This window comes from Corvus cornix, chromosome 12 (assembly GCF_000738735.6).
Source record: "Corvus cornix cornix isolate S_Up_H32 chromosome 12, ASM73873v5, whole genome shotgun sequence".
Classification (NCBI taxonomy): Eukaryota; Metazoa; Chordata; class Aves; order Passeriformes; family Corvidae; genus Corvus; species Corvus cornix.
In genome coordinates this window covers 2,296,406-2,323,415 of record NC_046342.1, presented here as the reverse complement: position 1 = coordinate 2,323,415, position 27,010 = coordinate 2,296,406, and the positions used below count along the sequence as shown (strand labels likewise).

Genomic DNA, 27,010 nt, shown 5'->3' with positions numbered 1-27,010 from the left:
ATTCTTCAGTAAGTTAATTCTCCATTTTCCATCCATTGCAATTCAAAGTCAGGGTAGGAAGTAGCAACAGGAAAAGCTCATTTGTATCACCCCTTTCCTACTCTAAATTAAAACAGCAATCTCTTCCTTAAATGATTTTCCAGCACATTGTACTTGGATTAATTAAGGTTTTATACTGATTTGCTTTCATTTTTAGTACTGATTATGGGAAGGAAAGGAGAGACTTGTGTATATGCATAGGGTGATTTAATGATTTGGACATGAGCCCAAAATTATGCCATTTTTGCCTTGTGGTTTCTAAGTTTCCAGTATTTCCAGCATGGCCTTGACGGGTGCACACCTGGAGCACAGCTTTCTGCACAACTTTGTTCTCAAAACTTAATCATGTGTGAGTGCACAAGTGTGTGTGACCATTCACACACACATTTGGGGCAATTCCTGGAGTATTATCTTTTTTTCATGCAATATTGTCAGACTTGCCTGCTCCAACCCCGTGAACAGAGGCCCTGAAAAATCATTCCATGATCCTCAGAAAAGTGCAATTTTACTGCCTTCTTTTTCACAGCTGTATTACAGCATCAGCTTATTTGGCTTTGCTTTATGACTTCTTAGGATCAAATGGCAATAAAAATTGAGAGCTTTGTGAAAAGGCAAGAGTCTGGGAATGAGGGGTTTTTTAAGGAAATCAGAATTATGGCTGTGTGGTCAAATTTTGAATATCAGCAGTGCCCAAGGTCCCAGTGGCTCAGCTTATTCTCTTCTCATTCAGGATTCTTCACAGCACTGTTGTCTTTCATTAAATTTGCTGTTTTAACAGCAGATACCTTGAATTTTGAAGAGTGGAACTGGCAAGACTTTTTCATGTCTGTCTTATTTTCCAAATGTCTCTTTTCAGCGAGTGAACAGTAGTTTTCTCTCCTTTCTGCATAGCCTGTGATAACCAGGGAGTGAACAGTGTGCAAAAATAGAAATTTGATGGGCCTGGATGTAAACAGAACCTTGAATATTGGGATTTTTTGGGACTCTGAAATGTTTAGTGAAGTATCTGCCCCATTTGTGGGAGGGAAATGTTTAAATCCAAGCAGAGTGTAAAGTGCAGCACCCTCTTGTTTTGGGGGTAGAAATCTTATTTAGTGTAAATAATCCATCTGGTAGCATTCAGTCCTTATTTTATTTTTCCTGGGAAGTAAACAGCACCGTTTCAAGCTCCACAGATGCAAATGACTTTGAAAAGAAAAAAAAAAAAGCCAAACCAAATGTAAAATACTGGTTAAAAAGTTTTAAATTGATGTGACAGAAGTAAAACAAGAGCCAATTTTGCATCAGTAGCCAGTTTCTTTGGGTTAGGAGCTTGTTTTTTGTGTTTTTGCTTACCCAGATATTAACTTTTCTGCTATAAAGCAATCCTGGAGCCAGATTCTCTTTCTGAATGTCTTTGTACCCAGCAATTGAGACTTCTTTGTGCAGAATGCTGTTTAAAAGAATATAACACCAGGGCTGCACATCTGTTTCTCATTTCCAAGCAAGTTCTTTTACTCCAAGCCTGTATTTTTTTCCTTCTGCCATGAGATTTGGGGGTTTTTTAACTTCAGTAAACAGGCCAGAATAAAAAGATTGCTCATAGGATGGGTTACTGGGTATCATTTACTCAGAAAGTTTTGGCAGTACATGAATTTGGTCCTGTTGTGATGATGTGCATCCACAGCTTGATTTGTTCTGTTAAAATGCCATCATGTTGAAAAGCAACTATAGAGCTCTGTGAAATGGAGACTGAAGGCAAGGTTGTGGCATCAACCTGAGAGATTTGCATGTGGCAGGAGAGGGTGGTGTGAAAATGTGGGTTCTCCTGGCAGTGTTTGTAGCAGCCATGAAATCCAGAAGGAATTGGTGCTTTCCAGCTCTCCTCCTAAGCTCTGACAAGCGACCTGCAGGTGAGGGGGGGATGAGTTCCTTAATAAATCCTTCCTGCTCCAGCTTGCCAGGCTGGGTGCAAGAATTATGTATTTTGTTGTGCTTTTATAGTTTTGGGTTTTTTTCTGCTTGGAAAATGAATTGCTGCATAGTGACACATCCCTGAATGACTGGGGAGGGATATATTTATTCCCTGGAAGAGTTCAGGTGGGATTTTTTACATCTGTGGTCAGACAGTAACTGGTTTGAGATCAATAATCATAAAAATTATAGCATCTCTCAAGAACATTCCTCCTGTAAAGCTATTCCTCAGGAGGATCACAGTGGGACCAAGGATGGTGTCAGCAGCAAAGGGAATTGTTCAGAAGTGCAGAGGCAAATTCATGCCAGCCATGGGCCTTTGGGCTCTGCTGGACATGATTAAATAGGAGAAAATTTCCTTTCCATGCAACAACAAATCAGTCACTTATTAAATCTGGAAACATTTTTTCGAGTTCTTTCGTGTCTATTTGTTGTCCAGACTGGCTTTATTCCTGTGTGATTATTCCCTGGGTGGTCTCCTGGCACAGGAATCTGAGATTATTTTGCCTCATTCTTTTTCCTTTCTGAGGTCTGCTCAATGGCTGCTGAACAAATCTGTGCCCTGTTCCATTTATCAGAGAAAAGCTGCTACTGAATTTGGGTAGGAAGGGTTGGATGTGGGCAGCTTAATGGAGTTCCTCCCTTTTGTGGCACTGGAAAGTTTTAATCATCTGAGCTGGGAAATAAAGTCCCTGAGGGCGCCAAAATGTTCTCCCAGTCACTGCCTGTGTTGAAAGGATTTCATTATAGTGGATATCTTCTTTAATGGTACCTGCTCAGGCAGCAAATGTGGTGCTGCAGGTGATTCTGTGGCTCCCTGATCTGATGTTTGTTGGCTGGAATTCTGGATTTAAAACTAGTTAACAAATACTTCCATTCAGCAGGCTGTCCCCATTCGAAAAAGCAAGTCATTATAATCAGCAAGTACACTTTTTAATACAGCTTTTCAGGCTTCTGTGGTTGCTGCTAGAAGAAAAAAATGTTCTTTATTGTTGTGCTTTAGGTTTTTAAGATACGGGGTGTGTGGTGAGATTTGTTACCCAAACCTGAGTTTGCCATTGTGGCACTATGGAGGGTCTCTGCCACACAGCAGAGTTGCTACAGGGGGAAAATAAATGTGGAAATCTTTCCATAGCAATAGATTTGGTCACATTAATGTATCCCAGTTCTACCCAACAAAAAAGTCTAAAAATAATGTACCTGCAACTCCTGCATCTGTGAGCTTATTAATATTTTATTAATATTAATACTTTAAAAGGCACTTAATGGGAGACTTCCTGGCATTGTCCGTGCTGCTGATGACACAAAGGGCTCCTGGATTTAATGAAAGCTGTTCCAGGTGCTCCATCCCCAGGCAGTGCAGGACCTTGGGGGTGTCAGGGTGCCTCTGGGTTAGCTCAGGAATTCCTGCCTGGCCTTGGCAGGGACTGGGCACATCTCTGAGATAAACCAGGGCACCTCATGCTCAGCACCCTGGCACTCCAGACTCGTGCACTTACTGAGGAAGCAGCACCTGGAAATTCTCACTCCAGGCTCGATCGTGGTTTTTGGGAGCGAGGATCAAAGCAGAGCTCTCTGAGTAACAAACCCAGCCAGGTTTAAGGGCTGCTTGATAGACGAGCTGTGTATAGAAAGGTTGCACTCAATTCCCTGCTCTGCTCATAATATTTGCGTAGCCTAAGGTGGTTTACATCTTCTACCCCTGGAAGGGACCAAAATATCTCGCTGCTGTTGTCCCTGCATTTCTCTGAGGTGCTGTAATATCTTAAACTAAGGCTGAGCTTCGTTGTGTGCAGGCTGGGGATGGTTTCAGGGGGCCATGAACTCTGATCTGTCCTGCATCCCCAAAAATCTGGGTTGTGCTTCCCCCAGACTCCAGCAACGGGAGCACGTCGGATAACCCTGCTGGTGTGAGGAATTCCCACTGGCAGGGCTGTGAACGCACTCCAGGGTTAGAAATTGGTGTCTGTTCTCCACAAAGAGCCACATGCAAGAGACTGCTGCACTTGGGTTGTTCTAGTAGAATTCTGAAACCCAGAATAGTCATTAAATGTATCAATCCCCAGTGCAATCCCACTGTATTTAGTGGATAATATTGAGAGGACGCATCCCAAATGGAATGCTGAAGTTGTCCAGTTCTCTGTATTGCCTTGTGAACATTCACATTGCTTCGTTTATCTCAGGAATAAAAAAACACCAAGGAAAATACAAAGAAATGCTCCCAATGTTTTTTTTTTAAATCCTGTTTTCTTTTTTAATTTATGCTTATGTTTATCAGTCATTGTACAAATCCACCAAACCCCTAAATAAATCTTTAAAGTATGAAGAACAATTTCTGTAGATTCAATAAGAGAACATGAAGTGCTGGTTTTGTTTGTTTTAGAAGAGTAAGTGTGGTCAAGAAGGCTCCAAGTGTTTGATAATCACCTACATCTGTCTCTCTGTTGTAAGGTATTTGAAACTTGATAGTGTGCCCCAGCCAAACCATCTTTAGCTATTCTTAGAGCCCTCAGAGTGGGACCAGGCTGGAATTACCCTCACGAGCTTCACCTGGCCTTTCCACCTTCAGCTGCAGCTCATCAGCCCCAGGAGGGTTTTTAAGCTCCAGTCCGAAGGGTTGAGGGGAGAAGAGGGACAGGTTTTTATCTGCTCCCTGTCCTTTGCTGGCTTGTTGTTTGGATTTCCTGGACTAACTTGGCTGCTGAGCACTGGATGGGTTTTGTTGCCATCATCATCTTGGTGCTGCTTGCCTGGATCAGGAGCCCCACCTGTTAGAGCCCTCAGGAATTCATCGAGGACTGAAAGGTAAACTGTGCTAAATTGGGAAAGAATTGAGAAAGAAGAAGCTGAAAAACTAAATACCAAGACAGCAAGGAATAGGTAAAAAAGGACTGTGCTGCACTAGATTAAAACCAATCATATTATCAGAAAAGTGTGTGTGGAGCTCATGGACGGAATAGAGAAACCAATCCAGCAATGTGGGAGCTCATACACAGGAGTTGCAAAATGTATACCTACTGTGTTATGGATAAGTGGTAAAATGTATAAGTAGAGTATCATGTAAAGGTTGTAAGATGTGTAAGTAAAGTAACATGTATAAGTGGGTAAAATACATAAGTACTGTGTTATGTAGAAGTTGTAAAAAGTGTAAGTAAGGAAATGTGTAAGTAGAGTGATATGTATAAGTAATATAAGATAAGTAGGTAGAATGTATAATTAAGCAAAGTGTGTAAGTAGGGTATGATGTCAAGTTGTGAGATGTGGGAGTGGAGTGTATTTTAAACAATAAAAAGCTTCTGCAAAGTCATACTGATGCATTGATCAGAAGGCACGAGTTCCCACATCTTCCTTTCCACAGTTGTGTTTCAGTTGTTTCTGTTTGTGTTTTTTGATATCCAAGTATGCACCAGATAGCTTTGCATGACGGTCTGAGTGAGGATCCCAGTCTATTTTTAACGATAAACTTAGAATTCTCTCATCTAAATATAAATATGTTTTTTAATGAGCTTGAATTCCTGTAGGACTCAGTGGAAAAGCTCACTGGATGTGTTTTGCTGAAGAATGTTGTTGGGCTGTGCAAGTTCCCACAGTTTTATCAATGAAATGTGTATTTGAGACCATTAGGATTTGTCAAACTAGGAAAGAGTGAGATTGTTGAGAGTAAGTTGTGATTTGATGAATTCTAAAGGAACTATTTCCACTCTTGTGAAAATCCTGCCTCTTCTGGATCCAGGGTGATCCTGGTGATCCTTCCTCTGCCTCTCTGTCTCCATTGTCAAACATTCTGCTCCTTTCTATTTAAATATTGTGTGGCTTTGAGGTCCCTGCATACATCCTGCTCTGCTGCCTGAAGTTCTGTAGGAAAAGTTGTTTGGAATGCATCAAGCTCAGCTGCTTCATCTCTGAGAGCGAGGCATTAAATGACCAGAACTTGGAACAAAAATAAGGAAACAATGGATACTGGGATTGCTCAGACATAAGTTCCTTATATTTTCTGACTACCTGCTGTCACAAAACGTGTAGAGTTGTGTTCATGTTTGACATTTATCTTCTCTTCCCTCAATCTCCATCCCCCTGGGTTGAAATCAGCCTGGCAAATCCTCATCTGAAGCTCAAATAAAGCTCTTCATGCTCAGGGGTTGAGAGGGGCATAAGCTAAAACCTCACAGTTCTTGTAGGAGCCTCTAAGATTGTCCAAATGAAAGATAAACTGGGAAAATAAAAGCAGAAAAATAGAGCCTACTTTAAGATACAGCAAGCACAGAACCACGGATCTCTGGAGACTGGGAGGATGTTGGGCTTGGACACCTACTCGGGGAATTTTCCAGGCTGTCCCAGCATGGTTCTTTCCCTGAACTGATACCCTGGAACAGGCTTTTACTGTGTTCTGTGGAACTCAAATGCTCCTTTCATGGCTTTGCAGCCAAATTTTCCTTCTTGCTGTATCATCTGTCTCTTTTTAGGCTTAAAAATATATTTAAACCAGGAGATCTTAAACCCCACTTCTCTTCCCTCTTACTTCCACCTTTCCTCGCTTTAGAAATTGAGTTGGGGAAAATGATTGTTCTGTTCTCTGTCATTTTTACCTGTTTGCAATATCCAGTCATTTTCTGAGTGTCCAGAAAGATTGTGCCTTTATTCTGTGAGCCAACTATGAGGATGAATCAGATTTGGGGTATTGTATTTGAAGTACTTTTCTGTTTGTTTATTTGGCAGGTCCTTGACCAGTATGAACGAGAAGGGTTCAATTTCCTAGCTAAAGTTTTTAATTCTTCACATTCCTTCTTGGAAGACCTGACAGGTCTAACTTTATTACACCAGGAGACACAGGCTGCTGAGGTAAGGAAATAAAATTTGGATCTTAAGAATTAACCATGTGGTCAAATGAATCGCTGATAGAATCAAGCTGTGGTATTTGATTTACAGAATGATTGACACGATGGTTTAGACATTCTCTTTAATTCATTGTCACTTTCTGGATCTGAGTCCTTAAATATTACTTTTAAAGGAAGCAAGTGGCTTGTGTTATGTGGTGTGAGGAAATCAACTGCAATTTTAGGTCAAGTAAAATGTAATTATGCTGCTTGATGGATTGTAATATGGGGCAAACAATGCTGTTTGCTTGCCCAGTGACAGAAAATGGAATGTGGGAAGAAACTGGGGTGTGTTTGACCTCATGGGCAGCAGCACTGCTGATAACTCAATACTGAGTTGTGATACTGAGCGTGTTCCTTAAAAAATGAAACAGATCTCTGCCCTAATACTGCATTTTAACAATGATTTGTATTCCTTCCCCCCTCTGCCAATATCTCTCCCCTTCTACATCATAACTGAATCTTGGCGTGGCTGTATCCCAGGGATGTTTCTGAAGCTGGCTCTGAGAAGTGGTTGTTCAGTCCCTGCAGCCTGTGCAAGTGCTGGAGCTGTTTTTTCAGCTGGAAAGGGCTCCACAGTGTTGCTTAATAAGGTTTTGGGGGGATAACGATGACTTGGCTCTCTGTTTCATGTTTTAGCCTTTGAAAATAATGGAAGCAGATGCTGGAAATGTGAACGGTAAAATACCTAATGCATTCTTAAATCAGCATGGTCATACCTAGGAAAAATTTAAATATATATATATGTATGTGAGAGGGATCCAAGAAGGGAAAACAAGCACCCTTTAATGTGTGCCACTCATTAATAGTGAGAATAATTAAAGTCTGATTGCCAGGCCCTGGCTTTTAGTGTCTAGGCTGCTAATGGAAAATGTAAAACCAATTACAATTAGTTAGTAATGTATTATTTTGCAGGTATTAATCCCTTTTTCAGCTTCAGAATGTGTACAGGTGTTTGTTAATGAAATTTTAGATACTCTCTACAAAATCTAGAGTCTGGTGTGAGTTTAGTGCGACTTACTGATGTCAAAGTTTAGCTTAAAACCCAGAATTAGCATCCTTTCAAAAATCCTGGGGTTCTTTAGTGAGGTTTATGCAGTGAAATCACTGCTCGGGGTGGAAAATCTGACATACAAAGTATTTGCAGAGCTAATGCTTTCAAATTAGGTTAACTACCATAAAACCAGGGAGCTTTCTTGATTCTTCCCTATAGGATTGCTGTATTTTTGGGAAAATCCATCTCTTTTAGCAGGGTTAACCAATCTATTGATGAATCTGTGTTTATGAATGGCAAGGGCTGACAGATTATTTGTAGATCCTGGATTACTCCTGCTTGCTTTGGATTAAAAGCCAGTTTTTTGTTACATTTTGCCACTGCTGGCTCTGAAAAACAAAGAGGTTGTTTTGTGGTCTTCCACAAGTCTCTGTTCATCAGCTGGGACAATTTTTATATTTTTTAGGTGCACAAGAGAGTGCTTTTAATATCTTTTCTGTGGAATTACTCTCGTATCTGGAGCTCCTTTTCTCTTGTATTTCGAGCTCCTTTTTCTCACGCTGCAGCTGGGGAGTGTGAGGTCTGCAAAAATGGTTTTTTGGGTTTCTGGCTGCTTTGAAGCTGCTCTTGGCAGAATGTATTCCCTAAAATGGAGCCATTAGATAGATTTGCTAAGATTGGTGCTCCTTTGATTTGAGATATTCTTGTGACATTCTAAAGGCTGCAGCAAAAGCAGTGAGAGGTTTCATCAGGTGTGTATGGCCTGGTTTGTGATGGGAATATTTCATTTTTCTGGTAGGAAGTTATCTGCCTTTCTCCACTCAAACTCTTCAGAGAGATTTTGTGGATTATTGGTGTGTTTGGAGACCATAAAAATGGCTTCTGGTAATTGCAGATTTTCCTTTCCTCCTGTCTAGTAAAATGTGTCCAGTGCTATTCCAGAACTATAAAGAAAATAGACTTGTAAAGTTAGATGTCATCCAACCTTATATTTACCCAGTAACATCATAATTGGCTTGTAATTCCATATATAAAATCCCTGATATTTGATTAATAAACCTGCATCTGATAGGGGAACTGCTCAATCTTGTGCTGATTTTTAAAAGGTTCACTGTTAAAACGTGAGCATTTCATTGAACATTTCACTAAGAGTGTTTTGTTGTGGTCAGAAAGACTGTCATGCTGCTCTTCAGTGCAATCACACACTGAACCTCTTTTATTATTAGTTTTTATTTTTAATTCACCTAAATGCTTAGCAGCTTTCATGATGTGTGTGTAAAAGTGCTTTAATGAGAACTTGCTTCTAAGTTTTGAGTTTGCCTGAAAGAGAACCTGGATAAGTTGTGCACGTTCCGTAGGAGTGACTGTTAAACACACCATTTTTGGATGGCCTGAATTTCCATGAAAACTCCCCCCACATTATTAGCTCAGAGTTTGGTTGCCCAGATTTAAGGAATACAATTTGCAGTAAGATATGGGAGACTTTTCACTTAGTGAAAATCTTTTTTTATTTGCACTGTTTAATTCCTATTCCAGGGCTGTGTTGTTGACCAAAATATTTTAACACAGATTTAGTGTGGTTTAAATTTGATAGTAGTTGCAGGGTTTTTGTCAATAGAGCACCTATTTCTTCAACATGAGCTGCATCAGGAAATCAGAAATGTTCTCCATGACTTCCTTAGCATTACAATTAATAAATAATAATGTCGGCAAGCTTTTCTATCCTGTCTTGGATTGACAGTACATTTCAGGCATCTGCTCTTTCTACATCTGGCTTTAATTTAGGGTCTCTGGAACATTTTGGGGTTTGTTTTTTTTTTAATCCCAGTTAGATATTTCTGTGCAGCTTGGGCAGGAGCCTCTGGTGACACGCCTGGCTTTGAAGGCCAATGGAAGCTGTGGGAAACTCCCATGTCAGCACTCAGGCCCTGTTTCCACTGGATGCAGTTCATCTGGGGAGCTGCCCAAGCTCATGGAAGCACTGAATTTCTGTTTTCCACATCACTTTGTTTCCTTTCTGCGAACCTCAACTTTTAAACTTGACCCTTGCTCGCTGTGTAGTGGAGTTTAATGGCTGGGCTTAAAATAGAGACAGCCTGAGCATCCTTGGGTTGTTAATCAGGGGCTGGAGGTGTGGAATTGGAAGCAGAAAAGTGAATAATTTCCAGGTCCGAGCTTGGCTGGGCTACCCAGGACTGTTCCAGCTCAGTGCATCCCTAAACCCAGCTGTGTGCTCCCCTCGTGCTCCAGATTAACCCTCCAAAGGGTGTTGGGTTTGCTGCTGTGAAGATGCTTTTCCTCTAAAATTTCTAATTCAATCTAAAGTTTCCTAACCCTAAATCACAGCTTTCCTGATATGCACTCAACTCATTTCTCTCTGTAATAAGACACAAATGTAAATACACTTTTCTTACTCTGGATTTCAATTCCTGAATTACTTGGATACTTTACTGCCCTTCCTGCTTCCATCAGGATGAAAGAAGATTCTAAAACACACACCAGAAATAAAATTTTCACTTGGTTTTCTGACTGATTGAAAAACAAGAAGGGGTAGAAGTCTTGCAATCTAAGAGGGTCATAAAGAGCTTTGGGAAAAAAAAGATCAAATCTGGAGCACAGTTCCTGTTTTTGAATGTGATTGTAAAGGTCAGATTTGGGTGCTGGTAGGTCCTGTGTCTGTGCTCTTTTACTTCAGTGATGTTGAACTTCAAGTTTCTGTCTCTCACAAAAAGTGTGGTGTCTGTAGTTTCTGTGACAAGTTCTTGTGGTCTCTGAATGAGGCCTGTTTGGTATTTCCAAAATGCCTTTTCTGTGCTGGTTTACTGTATCCCAAACAATCCTTCTTATCCTTATTAATGAAAAAAAAAAAAAAAAGGATTTTTTTTTAATCTAGTCAGATACTCAGAGAAAATACAGACAACCCTATTTTATCATGTTTCTGCATTTATATGAGGTTTGTGCCTGACCATTTTTCAGTCATTTCTTGAGGAGCAAGGCTGTAGAATAAGCAGCTGGTATTAAAAAGGAACTTTGTGCTTGTCCAAATTTGGAAGAAAATTCAGAATTTCCAGTGTGCTTTGCTATTAAAAATATCCTGCTTGTTTCTGATTCTGCATTGTATTATGCAGTGTATTTGATGCTGAAACAATAACATTTGAATAGCCAAAAAAAAAAAAACCAAACCCCAAGCAAAACAGAAAAACCCAGCTACAACAATATTGTAACAGTAACTTCTGTAACTTGACAATTTTTATCTGTTAGCCAAGTATTATTCAGAATTTAATTTTATTTGGTGTTATGAAAACTTCCTAAAGAAATCATTACTGATGGGTAGCCCAAAATTAATATTTGAGACTTTTCTCTGCGTGAGCTTTTGTTTTCCTTCATGTTTTTAATCTGGTGCATTTCAGGAGAAATTCATTTTGACAGATTCAGGCCTGCCCTGGAATTTCTTTCTTAAGAGATTAAGAGATTAATTTGTTTTCTTTCAGGAGGTGGGTTGGTTTTTTGTTTTTGAGTTTTCTCATGATGTCAATTAGTGTCATCATTTCTCTTCATTCACCAAGCAGTGTTCCCCAGATCTTTGAATAATGGTAAATTTTTTCTGTGCTGAGCACAATCCAAGTGAGAAAGGAGATTTTCAATATAAGTAAATCTGCATTGCATTGGGGTGACTGTGCTGGGTGATTCCATGCCTAAAATAGATTTAATCAATGTATCCCTCACACAGGGCTCTGCTGAACGTGGGATTTCACTGCTGACACTTGGCCAAGGAGGGGTAATTGTTACATCAACACACAACACTGCAAACTGAGTTTTCCAGCCTTTGGACAAGCCCCACACTGGGCTTTAGCAGATACCTTCTGCTGCTTTGGGAAGGGTTTAGAAATACCTGTGAAGTGGTGCCTCTGTTTGCTGGCAAAACATGAGCTCCTTGTCTTTCCCCTGATACCTTCACTGATAACTTCAATTATTATCAGTCATTATATTGAAATGCTCTTCCTGGGCCTTACATCAGTGAGTGATGTGCACAAATACTCCTGGTTCATGATGTATCTGAGTAAATGTGTGTTTGTCCCTTCAGGGCTGGGAGGGGCTTGTGCAGTCCTTTATTTTGTTGGAGCCAAGGGAAGGACAGTTGGCTGGTAGCCAGTTATCATTTTTGTGTGAAATGTCAACTCTATGGAAAAGAAACCCACTGAAAGAAATGGAATAATGGCATTTGGGTTAGCAACAGATTCTGTTATTTAATATGGGGTTTTTTTCATGTATTTAACTGAATTGCTGTCATAGTGTCAAAACACTGATAGAGTTTAAATCTCTGTGTAAAATTTCACAGTAAATATCGTGCAACTATAAAATGGAAAGTGCTATTAGGAATAAATTTATTATCTCATCACTTTTTATGTGAGGGGAAGAAGCTTTGCAGCAAAAACCTGGGCAAGCCCTCAGTACCTTCAGCTGCAGTGAAACTGCAGCAGCCTTCATGTGCATTCTGTGTTCCTCATGAAGCTTCTGCAGACAGTAATTCCTGGTTGGTTTTTGACACTGAACCGTGCCATAAATCAAATCCCTCCTGATGGGAGAGAATTTGCTGAAAAGTCCTTGCAGGGAGTTTGAGAGATAAACCGAGATTTTTCCTTGAGTTTCAATGCTTCCAGATAGTTGTTTATTAAGTCTTATCAGAGGAACAGAGCCACCAGCGTGACCCAGGTACAGCACAGAGCACAGAAAAGCAGGAGTGAAGACTCTCTATCAAGATTTACACAGCCTTTTAAAGATATTTTAACCAGTAGTTACTAAAAATGTACATTATTTTCACTTTCCTACCAATTATTCAGTAACACGGGCAGGAACTGTGGAATTCTCTATCCAATCATTCCAAACTACTTTTACTGCAAAATATGGAGTAGTAGAAGGAGGAGAAGAAGGTTTAGAGAACAACAATCCTCCATTTTGATATTTTTTACTCTTATCTATGTACTAAAAAGAGAAGCCTAAAACCTCTAAATTTTTCACCCTGTGACAGTCTTACATAGTAGTCTATCAGCTAATTCACACCACTGTATTTTCTAGTTCTTGTCTGACCGTTGGTAATTTTTTCCAAGGTTTGAAGCTAAACCAGTGTTGTTCAGGGGGGTAAGAACCCTTAAAAACAGGCAGAGAAATATTCTTGGCACTCTGGGCTCCTACAGGTTTTCCTCATTCTGATCAGAACTGATCAGTGCAGGTGATCAATATCAGCTGTTCTCTCCCAAGGGGACTCTGGGCTTTCCTCTTTTCATAAGAACTCCACCTCCAGTAGCATTGCAAAGGTGCACTACTTTTCTTTATGACTCATTTTAATTGCCCTCATTAGATCAGTACCTAAACAGGGAGTATTTGAACTGATGAAGTAATGTTTTGATTTGTGCCGTGGTAGTAAATGATATTAAATTGTACTTTATTTAAGGTTTTAGAGTAATTTTTGCTAATGATGAACACAGCATCCCAAAATTTTGAAGGGAACTGCTATGCTGAAGCTGCAAAATCTTTATTTTGGGGAAGCAATTCTCTTCTAGAAAGATTTTCAAACTCTGTTGACTCCTTTTCTTTTGAAGGAAAAATCTCCAGTAAAGGAGAAGTAAAATAATTTAGGGATCAAATCTCTTCCATTCCAATATTCTTTGTCACAAAGAAGAATGAATAGACTGTTCAAGATGCATTCTATTATTCTCATGTGAAGAATAAGAAATTACACAACACAGACAAGCATGCTGATGAACTTTTTCCTTCTAATTAAGAACATAAATTCTACAATGTGCTTCTCAGTCCAAGAGTATATGAGCCCTTGTAGATCATTCAAATTAAAAAAAGAAAATTGCTGCTGGACAAATCAGTGCCAGATTTCAATAAACACCAATTGTTGCAGCCTTACCCAGAGGTGCTGTGAATGTCTTGGGGCAGGGCTGGCTCAGCCTTCCATCAAGTGTTAATTGAGTTACTTTATTAGGGATTAATGTGCTCTGGTCATCTTGGAGCCCACCAGAGTATTTCATTGTTACCCGTGTTTGCCTCCTCCCGACAATCCAGATTTCCTCTGGAAGCATCTCCCGGCCTTCTCTGAGGGCATTCCTGTCAGGCTGAAGCCATGCAGTCAATTATCACATCCCCCAAGTGCATGGGTGGTTTGTTATTGGCAGCATCTGATTCAGACCACAAAACCTTTCTGCACAAACAGCAGTGGCTTCTTTTCCACTTTGGAGCTGATTTTCCTGTAAATATAGGTGGAACTAGGAAATGGTCATAAATGAAGTGGATTGCAATGTGAAGAGTTGCTGAAAAATCCTGGGGATTTAGCACAGCCTCTCTTTAATGCCAGTAGTTGCTAATTCACACAGGAAATTAAGCACCACAACTTTTAAGAACAGAACATCAATTTTAAGACATGCTCCTCTGTGGAAATCTCATTTGGAAAACGGTTTGTGAACTACTCCTCAGCTGAAATTTTCACTGTCTCTTAGGGTTTCTTCCTTTGTGAACTATGGAATAATTTTACCAGCGTGAGTGTTTAAAGATTCTCATCCACGTTGCTGCTGTAATGCAGATATTGTTGGCTGAATTTTGGTTGGCACTAATTTATAAAACAGGCAGATTTGAGTAGCCTTTAAAATTAATACTAACCTAGCTCTTACTGGCCTGAGCTCTCTTTCCATTTGAATATTTTCCTGGTATTTGCACTTTAATGAACATCTCTGCAGAGTGCTGGTGTTTCCTTTCCCTTACTGTAGTTCAGGTTCTCCTGAAGTTTCCTTTTCCCAACGCTTTTTTGGAACACATTAAGACTTGGCTTCCAGCTGAAATCTGCCATGCAACATAGTTGTTTTTGTAGAATTGGCTGGATTCCTGGAGAAACCACCTGATAGCTTAGGAGTGATAAAAATTAATGACCAATGCTGTAGTTAAAACCCAGATGTGGTTCCAAGATGAGCCACTTTGTGCCTGAGAAGATAAGGATTGGTTCTCTCTTATCGCTTCAGTGCTAATTTTTCCTTAGCAGTGACTTCTTTTAGTTGATTTAAGGTCCAGTTAGTTGGAAAGTTACATCTTGTAAATTGTAAATGGAAGTTGTTCCTGACCTCATGAAGAGACATCAAAAAAGTCTGCGTTGTTATACATAAAATAAAAAACTAGCCAAGAGGAAAGTGTCTCACTTTTAAGTTTGGAGAGCATAGCATTAAAAAAAAAAAGTTTTAGGATGAGTTTCTGTTTTCTTGGTCTCTCAACCTTTAAAAACCCCACTCTAGGGATTAAATAATGTGCTTCAAATTAGTGATGAGTTGTTGCATTTTGTAGTGTTGAGTCTGGGACACCAAAGCTGTTCCTACATGTGATATTTCACAAAGCCAAAGCTGTTTATGAGTTACTGAGTTTGTTGTTATTTTCACATACAGGAAAGCTTTTTGTTATTCTACAGGTGTGGTGATGATTTTTAGTTGTTTAGTTGTTACACAGCAACCTTAAAATAATGCAGTTTTACTGGATAAATAGGAGTGGTTTTGGTAAAGGGGAAAATGCCAGACCTGGAAATGTAACAACAGAACTTTTTAAAAGTTGGGTTGAGCTGCAAGCCCTGGTAGGAAGGAAATTTGTGGCTAAGATGTGATAAGGATCAGCTCCCAGAGCTGATCTGGAGTCTGTGTGTAGCAGTTCTGCTGCCATCTCTGTGTAGGAAGGTGTATGTGCAGATGTTGTCTGGTTCTTGCAGTGTAAAATATTGCAAAGTGGCTCTTTAATGGCACAGGCCTCTCTAATACAAGAGGCGAATGGACTCTATTCCAGTTAAAACACAAAAGTAAACATCATAAAACTGGTCTAGTTGGAATGACATTAAGGCTGTGAGATTCTGGAAATAAATTTGGAGAAAAACTCTGTGTGTGCAAGTACATCAGTACTTTGTCATCTGAAAATAAGGGCTCTGTTGAAGTACTTATTATACACAAAATAAATTCCTGTAGTTGTAAAGTACTGACTCAAGCCCACCAGACAGTGCATTTAATCCCCTGCAAGTCAAGTGTGAAATCCAATAGGCTAATCAATAAATAACCAAAAAAATACATGGTTAGGGAAAAGATACAAACTGTGATTTAGGTGGAGATAACGGCTAAGAGGCTTATTTATTTTTTGGTAACTAAAGAAAGTCAGTCACAGAAAGGGAGAAGGGAGGCACAAGTAAACCTGTAAAGAATTAAGCAATCACTTTCCACCCTCTCAAGGGGATAGGGGTTAAGAGATACAGTTTTAAAAGCCTTTATGTTGTTGAAAAGTTTATTTGTCTAATGTCTACTGAGACAGTGTGCCAACAACAGCAAACCCAAATGCAAGTTAGAGAGAGAAAGAGAAAACTACTACTGGAAGAGAATATGAAGGCATAGCAAAGCTATTTAGAAGTATTACAGTGCAGCAGCTGGTTTTGGTAATGCTTCTTGGTTATTTAAAAAAAAAATAATCATCTAAGTCCTAATTCCCTTTGTCTTCTCCCTCTGAGTAGCTGCAGTGTGTGAAGCTTGCTGGCCCATGACTCATTCTTCCCACTAAAGCTATTTCTTTGAATAGCCCCTGTAAAAACATGCATTTTTGTGTTGGTTGTCTTAGCTGGCAACTGGGGAGGCTTTTTTTTTTCCTCCCTGGGTGAGTGATTTATGTGTGCTAATCTCTGGATCTGCCTTTGCCACACATGGTGCCTGTGAAAACACTGGTGGTGCTGTACCTGGGAGTGCTGTGCTCACCTTTCTGCAAGAGTAATTCAAGCACTAAAACTCATTTAATCTCTTCCTCCACAGGCAATAGGCTCGTATCTAATAAATTCTGATACCTTGGGCTTCTTTTCAGGGACAGGCAGTCATGAACCTGAGGCTGGATTTTAATTCTTACTAGATCTGAAAAGGGTAACAGGCAGAGAAGATGCAAATGCAAAGTAAGATGTTATTTCCAGCCTCTAAAAGAAACTTCTTTGCATGAGTTTGGTTCACTGCAAGAAATATGGAAGTAAATGACTGAGGTTCATTCAGAGGAAGAATTAAAGAGCCTCTGTTGAAGCTTTTGTGTGTGAGGGAGTGCTGGGTGTGCTATTTTAGCTGTCCCACTGTGGGCAGCCCTGGCAGTGCTCTAAAGACCGGTCTGGGGCTGCTTTCCCAGCGCTGCAGATTTTCTCTGCTGCCCCAGTGGAACAGGCAGGCTCCTGTGAGAGAATTCTCTCCTGAATTCTGCCTGCTGCCCGAGCCTGCCAGCACACATCCATCACACGGATATTGATACGGGCAGCATCCTCTCCAGCTGTCCTGGGCTCCCCAAAGGCAGGCCTGGATTAACTGGGGACAGCCTTTGGAGCGAGTCCAAACTGTAAAACACAAGCTCACATTTTTAGGTGGGTAATGAAATACCTCAAAGCCTGCCTGTCTTGGAATTACAGCTTCAGCCTTGGCTGGGGCTACTTATTTGATACTTCTGCTTTCTGGATTTAATCCAGACTTTAGTATTGGATCCAATTGTTGAATGCATGTAAGATGCAATTTAATATTGTTTAATTCATAGATTTGTGCCTGCAGATTATATTTGGATTGCTCAACAAAGTAAAATCTTGATTATAGCCAAACATGTCGATAAAGTTCAAGGAGCTGACTGTGACTTTTCTTTTTATGTGGTGGACATTAGGGATGGTTATGGGAGATTTGGGAAAAGGAAGTAATGCTGTTAAATATCATTTAGTTAAGTTGGGGTGTAAAGGTCACAAAGTTTTCTGCAAAGTGAGATAAATTCAAGCAAGGTTGGTCAGTAGTAACATCCCTGTGAGTAAGAGCTGCTGGAGGATGCTGCAGGAGTTTTCAGGACAGTACTAGAAAGAAAGTCTGTGTATTTGGAAAATTGCTAGGATTTAAGGTCACTTACGAAATAGAAGAATGTTGTTTTCATTAAGAAATTTCTAAATTGAAGAATAAATGTTTTGATCATTGAGTCCTTTTCATTCAAAGGCGAATGATACTCTCAGCTCTAGCATGAAGTCTGCAATCCTTCATTCTGGTGAGTTTTTTTCTTTACTCTCTTCTGGTTAAAAGCGGAAGAAAAGAGCTTGTGGCAGAGAGAAGTGCCTATAGAAGAGACTATGTAGAGTTGTTATTGTAATGTGAAGGGATGAGGTAATAAAGAACAGCAATAACCAACAAACTGCAGTGTCTGACTCCAGCATCAACAACTCCGCAGGCCTGATCTTTATTGGACTTTGTTTTAAATTTGGGGGGGTGGGGAGGCTCTGATTGGCATATCTGTTTCAGGAAGAGTATCAAGAGTTCTCTAATTTCATATTTAAATCTGGGATCTGATTAATACTCGAGGCATGCAAGAGAACTCTAACATGAAGGCTGCTGTTACTATAGTGAGATGCTATTACAGACATCACAAGACTTGTTATACAAGGAAACATGATTACTCTGGATTAAAGGAGTTGCCAAAGGCTTGAAGGATTTATTGGTGCTGCTGCTTTGAGTTATATATAACTTCATTATTTTGTTGAAAACATTTAGATCTAGAATTAATGAAGCACAGTAAATGCTGATGAAATGAATCAGCAGGTTTGACAGCTTTGAACTGACGCTGAGCAACTGATGAATTTTGTGGGAGCATTCCTTAGGTCTCCAAATTGCTGGATAATGTACAGAAAGTAATAAATCCAGCTTTTGCACAGAGAAATGAAGCTTAATGAGTGCAGTGGGGTGCATCAGAGTTGATGTGATCAAGATCTTATTTCTGAAATGACTTGTAATTCCTGAGGTTGTGGTGGAGAAAACGGCCTGAGCTGCTGGGGATGGTCTGGATCTCTGGGATGAAACTTTCTGGGGGCCGTGGGATCTGCAGAGGTGGGAGGAGGAGGCACAGGAGGAGTGACAGCAATTTTCATGTGGGTCTGAGCAAGGCAAGGGCAAGTGGGGAATTGTGGTTTTAGAAACAAAGGACTGGAATTGGCTTTTTTCCCCGCCAAACTTAGTCACGGGCAGTGTAATTAGAGAGGAAATGCAGGTGTGTAACAGCTCTGTGGTGTGCTGGGCTGCTGCAAGGTCTCTTTTCTACGTGAATTAGGAGTTCAGTGCATCTCACATCCATTTGATCATTTCATTAATCTCAGCTGTGTAAAACTGGCAGCGTTTTGACATTGTTTCCCTAAACCCAGCTCAGAGAGTGCTGTGACATCCAGAAACACTTTCTAGGCAGCTGCGTTCATCCCATTGCATGAAGTCCGTAGCACTGCAGAGATGTTTCAAAAGGATTATTGTTTTAACAGATGATTAATTGCAAATTATTTATTGCTTTCTTAAGATTAGCTCAGCAGTCATCATTTGCTCTTGATGCCACGATGCAGAATTAGTGCTGTGGGTACTAATGTGAGTCTGAATGAGAAATGAGCCATAATCAATGATGAAAGGGTTTCAAGTTTTGAAATAGTCTTACAACATTAATTCCTCACAAGCAATACCATAAAGAGAAAACATGGAATGGCAGAAATCGTTCTTGTGTTCCCTTTGACTCTCCCCTCTGCAATGTGACTCAGGAATTTAGTTAGGTAAAAAATATGACTAAGTCCCTTCTGCCTTTGAGGTACAGACCTGGGTGAAATCCAGAATGAGATTGGATTTCAGTGAATTGGATAACTTCTTTCCCAGTCTTTTTAACTTTGAATTTGGGACAAAACTACATCAAAAGATGGAATAGCTTCCTCATCTAACTATTCTGGGGCCGAGTGGGTTTGTTTTTTTTTTTTTCCTCTTCAGATAGTGCCTGATTACTAAATTAAGCTCTCAGCATCAATAAATCATTCCCCTGCAGAGTCAAACCTGTAATTTTTCATACCTGTTGTCCTTTGTACCTTTTGAAATACTGCTCGTGGGGCTGTGGAGAGACTCCCTGGGTAGGTACAGCAGAGAGAGAGAGAGTACAAGGGACCCAGGTGCATGTTGTAGTTTGGTGGGGTGACAAGCTGGGCACATTCCAGAGGATTTGCAGGAGCTGTGTGAACTCCTGGGAGCACACTGGGGTTATGGGGGTTACAGAATGAGGAGCCAGGTGAAAAACCAAATGAGGGGTTTTTCAGGAGCCTCACACACTGTGTGGTGTGATCCCTGTGGGACTCACCAGGGCACTCCAAATCCCAGGAAACGGAGGTGGGGAAGCCCAGAGGATCATTCCTGATCCTGCAGGAGCGCAGGTTAGAAACGAAACCAACCCAAATTAGGCTTGGAATGTGTGGTGTTGTCACCATTTGGAGGTAAAGCAGCATCTGCAGAGCCACCCGTGTGGGAAGGGTGGCCTGGTTTGAAGTGTTGGCTCTCAAAACCCCTTGTCCAAGTGGCACTGGAATATTTTAATTTAGGATTTCTCGTTCCATGCTGTGAGGGACATCACAGAATCGAAACTTTAACGTGCAAAAATCTGTTTGTTCTGGATGTCAGAGAGTTGGAGGGCAGAAGGGAGGAATGGCAATAATCTCTTGCCTAGATTATATGTTAGTGACAATTAGGAAAAATCTGTTGGTCCACAAAGCCCAAGAGTTGGGATTTCCCCTGCCCTGCAAGCCCTCAGCTCATTTTTCTCTCTGTATCCCACCCAGAGGTATTTTTAAAGCTGGATGAAGACAGCTCTCTGTCTCTCATTGTGCCTGGATTGACACAGTCACAGATGTCACTGCTATGCAAACCACTGCTATTATTTTTTCTCCTAAGTACTTTCCTGGTTTCCCTTTTGCTGTGACAATTTTGTCATTGTTGCTGGGAGCTGGAACTATTTCATTCATGGGCCACAAATGTTTTCTGTTAAGCATTCAAAACCTCCCATCCTCCTATTGTGCTTTTCCAGTTTACTATAAAGTGCTCCAGCCCCATCCAATAGAGTTTGGTTTAAACCTTCCTCTGTTCCTGTTATTTTTAACATTTTCTCAGTTTTGCTTTAGTTCTCCAAGATGGATCATTTCTGTGAATTTAGTGATGAAATCCTCCTGTCTCATTCACTTACTTCAATCCCATCTCTTGCTTCCTTTGTATTTCCCTGCATCCCAACACTTCTCCTCTCATGTCCTCTGTGATCCATAATTTCTGTTTGGTTCACGCCTGCTCGCTTTGAATGTCTCCTTTGCATCCTCTGGATGTTGGATTTTAAGGGGGCATCTGCATGGCTTGAAATAAAAACATTAATCTTTTCATCTTCCAGATTTGCAAACTTACTTCAAGTTATTTCACAGTAAACGCTCAGAACCAACAGTTGAAGCTTCCTGTTATTTTTGTATTCTTTTGTCCTAATGGTAGTTGTGAGTTGATATAGGAATGCTTCTAAACAATTTACTTCTCAATAATGGACTTGGTTTTCTACCAGAATGTTCTAAAAAAACGCTGTTCATTACTGGCCCTTTTCCCCTGAGCACATTGTCATGTTAAAAAAAAACACCATAATTTTTCTCCAGTCTTTTTGTTCTTTCACAATAATCTGGTTGAGTAATGCAGCATTTATTCTATTTATGCTTGCAAACACTTCCATTTTAAACAGCTGCTAGACAAATGAATTGCACCAGTAATACCGTGGTGCTGTTATATTTAAAAGTATTTGGATTGTATTTAAATATTTAAATTTGGTCTTTACAAAGACTGGACTTAGGGTTAGGATCAGGTCCTGTGTTTTATTCCATTTGTTCCTTTAGTGACTTGCTGGCCTCACAGCACCATTGCCTTGCCCAGCATTTGTCCTCTTCTCCCTATAAAGTCAATTTACTATTCTGGTTGATTTTCCATTCTTCTTGTACAAACATGCAGCTCCCAATACTTGCATCCCCACTGAGCAATAAGAAGTTGTCAGTACCTGTTTTTCCTGACTGTGGAGTATCAGGTGTAATTTAAGAGTCATTTTTGGGCAATATTCCTTCAGCCCATTGCCCCTTGTCAGCAGCCTCCCTCAACCCTGTGTGCCTGGGGAGTTATTCTAATCCACAGCTCTTGCCAAGGCCTGTTACCTCCAGATTTGACAATTGAACATCAAAAGTTACACTTTAAACACTAACATTTATATTTTTTTTTTTAAAAAGCCTTTTTTAATCTTGTTTTTTCTTTATCTTCTTCATAATGTAATTTCTTGGGAGTTCAAGGCTGTCCACAGAATACTGATGGCCTGAGATACCTTTTTTAGAAATATTGTATTTGCATTGTCAGAATTAGATGTGTGCCCTCATTCAGACTAGTGAGTCCATCAGTTTCTGCCCCTGGTTTTTCTGTCAGGATTTTGTACAGGCCTTTCTGGACTTTTCACTGGAGGTTTTGCTGTTATTTCACCCCAGTTCCAAGGAAAGAGTGGAGCACAGGGAAAAGCTGGGCTGAATCTCTTGTGCCGAAGCTTTTGTGCTAAAGCTGCTGTTGGGCTCCTTGTGTGTTTTTATTACAAACCAGAGCATGTTGGCATCACTGACCATTCCCAAATCTGTTTGCACCCCCCTCACAGAAACAAAAAGGAGAAGGAGCCCCTTCTATTCCCATTTTTTGTCCAGCTCAGGTCTCTCCATGGTTTTTTATTGAGCAGAAGAGCCAAGGAAGTGAAATAGCAGAGAGGAGTTTGTCATCCTTGTTCTCACCATCGACTCCAGCACATTTAAAGTCGAGTTTTTATCTCTGGCAATTGAGTATCTCTTCACAGGAAAATACTGGAAGTTCTTGGAATTGCAAACATATCAGGCCACGAGCCAAGCTTTCCCTGGCTAGGCAGTGACAAAAGCTGCCAGTGGATCTGAGTTTTATGTGGTGTTTTTTTCTGTTGAGAAACTACTGTTTGTTCTCTCTGAGGTCATCAAAACTTATTGGAACTAGGATTCGATATTGGATTTTAATCATTGTTCCGGAGTTAAAATGGGAATTCTCACTTACAGAACACAGATCAGAGCTGAAGTTGTTCATCTGGAAATTTTAAATTAAGTTTTATCCCAGTGTATTAGTAATTTTAGCAGAGTGTTCTAATCCAGAATGAAAATCAGATGTGCTTCATGGAAACAGGGAAGCCCAGACAATGGGTATTGTGTTTAGGTTACAAGACTTGTGGTCTTCCTTTTTTTAATTTTATTTTCATTGTTTACATTGCAGGCAAGTCTTTGTTCATTTTAAGGAATAAAGCTAGTAGTGTTAAAGCACTATTTTTTTTAAAGTTTGTATCCAAAAATATTTCTCTTGAGTTGTATAAAAAAAATCGGGTTTTCTGGAAATTCATTGCCCTCATGAACAGACTCCTGGTGAGTGAGGAATTTTTATGACTCCCTTAAAAAACAATTGCAGGCATTCCACAAATAAATAATGCATTGATTTGGGGGGGCATTTTAATGACTGTTTTATAATTATTTGTTCTCCAGTGTTTATTTCAGTGTGGTATGTTGTAATTTTTAACTTAGTTATCCTAAGAATTCTCTTGTACAGCGGAGACAGCAGAGCTTTGGAGCAGGAGCCAGTTCCCAAGTGCAGACACAGGACTGACTGATATTCCATTGATTTCCACCAGTCCTGGAAGAAGAGCTGGAATAGTTCAGGCCAGCTGCTTTCTCCTTCTTTTTGCATCTTGTTTTGGCAATTCTGATCTCTTTTCCTCAGTTAGATTTTCCTCCTGTGTCTTTCATTAATAAATTTCACGTGTGATTTTTCCTTTGTTTTACTTTTCTCCTTTCAGGGCTGTTTTTGCTGAATAGTTGACTGTAGTCACAGTTCCATTGGATTTGGCTTCTCCCCTGTCCCAAACCCTTGGGAGTGACAGTTCTGATTTTCCTGGCACAATGATGCAGTGCCCCGTTCATGCACACAGCAGCAGAAACCCTGACATTGCACAAGATGCTTGATTGTAAAATTGGGATAAGGGGGACTGAACATCTCTGGATTGCTCCTTGTCCCAGAGAGAGCAGCAGTTGCCTGCCCATTGTTGCTTTTGCACAGGATTTGCTTTCTGCTGCTCAATCTGCAAATAATCCAGCAGATGCTGTTATCACCACAAGTACAGTTTGTGATTCAGCTCACGCTCAGTTGCTGCAGTGTTTTTGCTGATTTGGAGTCACATCAATAATGTTTTGTTCACCCAGAGGAGAGCTCAGAGGGAAAATGCTAACATTTAGAAACTGAAAGATGTTGTGCAGCCAGGATGAACCTGGTGCTCGGCGTTTCAGATGTTTGGGGTTAATTTCCTCTCTGTCAAACCTCTGTGTGTGTCACTTATGTTCTCAGCAAGTTTTTCCTCAGCTCCTTTAATCCATGAGGTGGAAATGTTGCAGTTTTTTACAGAAAAAAGCAGATTAACTGGCAGCTTTTGTGCTTGCAGCAGTTCTTGGTGTGTGTTTGGGAGCAGGAGGTGGCTGAGCAGAGAGAGCGAACGTTCCTTCTGTGTGTGCACGTAAATAAGGCAATATAAATATGGGCAGTACTGACATCAGTGCAGAGGCTGATCAGATTTTGTCAGTCCTTTCTCATTCAAGGGAGCCTGGCAGACTTTCAAAGGTTGCTGCTGTCAGAAAATGATGAAACAAAAAAAATACAAATCAAAGATTCCGTGATCTCCTTCCAACTCTGCAAGAGCATAAAGTCACTGTGTAAGAAACCAGATCACTTCTCAATTTTCCAGAGCAGCACAGGGACAGCATCAGAAAGCAGAGCTGACAGGGCTGCTCTGATGTTCAGGGGCTCAGGGAGGGAGCAGGATGCTGTGGAGCAACATTATTCCCTGGGACTTGCCCACTCTCTGTTACAAACATGCTCACAAGGGTTCCTTATTTTTCTGTCTGCATCAGTATTTCTGACTGTGACAAAGTGATTTATGTCACAGTTCAGCACTGGCTTGGCCTCAGCAAAAAGATCAAAGAAATGGGTGTAAACATCAGAGCAAGAATAAAGTAGGTGTCCAAAATGGGGTCTCGTTGGGTGTTTTTAGAAGGTGAAGTGAAGCTGGGTTTGTGTAAGTTCAAACTTGGCAGGACCCTATGATTTCTAATTAATTGATGAATTTTACAGAGGTTTTATTTCATCAACATAAAAGCTCTTAGCAAAAGATAAATGTTTTTATCGTAGAGGAGCTGAGCAATCAACTTCTTTGTGTACCTCTCCACGCTGGGGTTTCTGCAAAACCCCCAGCAGCAGAAAGAGTCATTGAAAAGCAGAGCCTCTTGCTGCTTTATTGCTCTACTAAAAATGGGTATTTGTGCTTTTTAGTCACTAAAGAATCATTGGAGGGCTTTAGAAGCACTCAGCAGTTTAGGGCTATGACTGTCCCAACTCGTGGAGTGGGTGGGATGCTGCCAGCAGCCACGGGCCTGTTCCCACACATCCGAGGACAAGCCCAGAACGCTGATGCTGAGTGGGAAATCTCCCAGCCTCTCTGCTGACTGGGACATGACTTGGGGAGAGCCACTGGTGCTGAGCAGTGTGTCAGCCCTTCCAAGGGAGTTAAAGCAGAGGGGAGCAAACTTGGGATGAAACTTGGGTGTCATCTGTTAATAACACAATACTGAAACTAAGGACCTTTCCAAATTCCAGTTGCAGTGTCTTCAGTTTTACTCAGCTCTATCTTAAAGCTACATGCACGCTGATCTGAAATAATTTCATTTATTTTGCAAACTCCTTGAAAATTTTATTATTTAACTCTCCAAACAGTTCTGCCAGCAGGGAGATTTCTTGCTGCTTTCTTTTACGATAGAAAAGCTAGTGCATGAGTGGGTTATCACAGAGAAAGCAACATGCTCCTGTTGTATTTCCCTCGGAGTTCTTCCCAATCCAAAGTGAATGTGCAGCCTCTGTTTGAAATAATTAGCCGTGGTTTGCTGGGGGAATTTTGGGACTTTCATGTTGCACTAGCTTTTGATCAAAATTTCCCTGCACTGCCTTGTTTAATTCTGGCCATCTGGATTAAAAGGCTCACTTAATCTTAAATACAGATTGTAACTCTTTCTTTTGGAGTGCGCTGCCATAAAATTCGGGCGCGTTTCCAGCTTTCTTTATTAAAGCTTTCTTTATTATGGTTTGTCGGCCATTAAATGATTGTTATGCACAATGGGCACTTGATCATAATTTGCTGGAGCTGGGAATCAGTTACAGCAGTAATGCAGTTCTGTAATTAAAAGAAAGCGTGTTTATACCTGCCAGCATCTCCTGAGAGCTGCTGAGGGTGAGGAGAAAACAGAGTTGAAAGGCAACAATTTCTGCTAATAAGACATTTAAGGGCTTGGATCTACCAGTGTTTTGTGCTGTGCTGTGGAAGTGTGATTTTTTTTTTTTTTTTTTTTTTTTTCCCCATAATCACTGGGTTTGAACCAAAATCTGTGGTTTGAGACAGGGATAAAAGGGCTGTTTTATTTGCCATAAATCTTCTCCCATCTTTTATTTCTGTTTGGGGTTTAGAAAGGAGCGTGCGTTTCTTGCAGAGAAGGAGCAATTGGGGATCCTCGAATCCTCTCCCAGTTTTGTTTCTGCTCTTGTGTGGCTTTTATCAGGGAGCTCAATCTCACTCTTACTGGTTTTTTCACCTGTAAAGTTTGAAAAATTGTGAGAAAATTGCTAGCTTTGAAATTATTTTAAAAGGGAGTTTTGTAGGTGTTTGTGCCATTTACTTTTATATTTTGGCTGTTGGGAAATGGAAAGAAGTGTCAGTTTGACCAAGCTGCACAGTTGAACTGTTATGGACGAGTGTGGCATAGCTGATGTCGTCATTTAATCTGATTTTAGCAGTATGTTATGGATAACCTAAAGTAGATACATGATAATTTCATAAACATTAGAAAATATTTCCTTATAACATTGAAGTTATGCAGCAGCTTTCTATAGTTTTTTTTCCTGAACTTGTGTCTGCCCTTTCTCCTAAAATTCCATCTTTGAGATGCCTTCTAAAAAACCTGCACCTGGAAAACTTTAGTGGGAGCTGAGCTGGTGGATGTTTGGTGAGATGAAGCTGCTAAATGAAATCATTTCATTTTTGATTTTACAAGCATCTGTTTGGCTGAAAACAATTTTCTGCCCCAGCTGAGAACTCGAGAGATGCAAATGCTGTGAGTGCAACAAATTCTTGTCTTGCCATGAACCACTGGTCTGCAGGAACTGTGCACACAGGAGGTCAGGAGTTTGCTTTTTAA

The 27,010-nt window shown here is 40.4% G+C and overlaps 1 protein-coding gene across 9 annotated transcripts in view; it reads left to right on the top strand.

Annotated features, from left to right (window-relative positions):
* The window catches only part of ATG7 (autophagy related 7), a 92,629-nt gene that overhangs the window by 23,439 nt on the left and 42,180 nt on the right, over window positions 1-27,010 (top strand). For 8 of the 9 annotated variants that reach the window (XM_039559183.1, XM_039559182.1, XM_019292035.3 and 5 more), the window contains one exon: window positions 6,709-6,831. In XM_039559183.1, the coding sequence (XP_039415117.1) occupies window positions 6,709-6,831 (123 nt within the window). Of the gene's footprint in view, window positions 1-6,708; window positions 6,832-11,590; window positions 12,054-27,010 lie in introns of those variants that run through there. The other variant, XM_019292033.3, reaches the window with a different exon arrangement.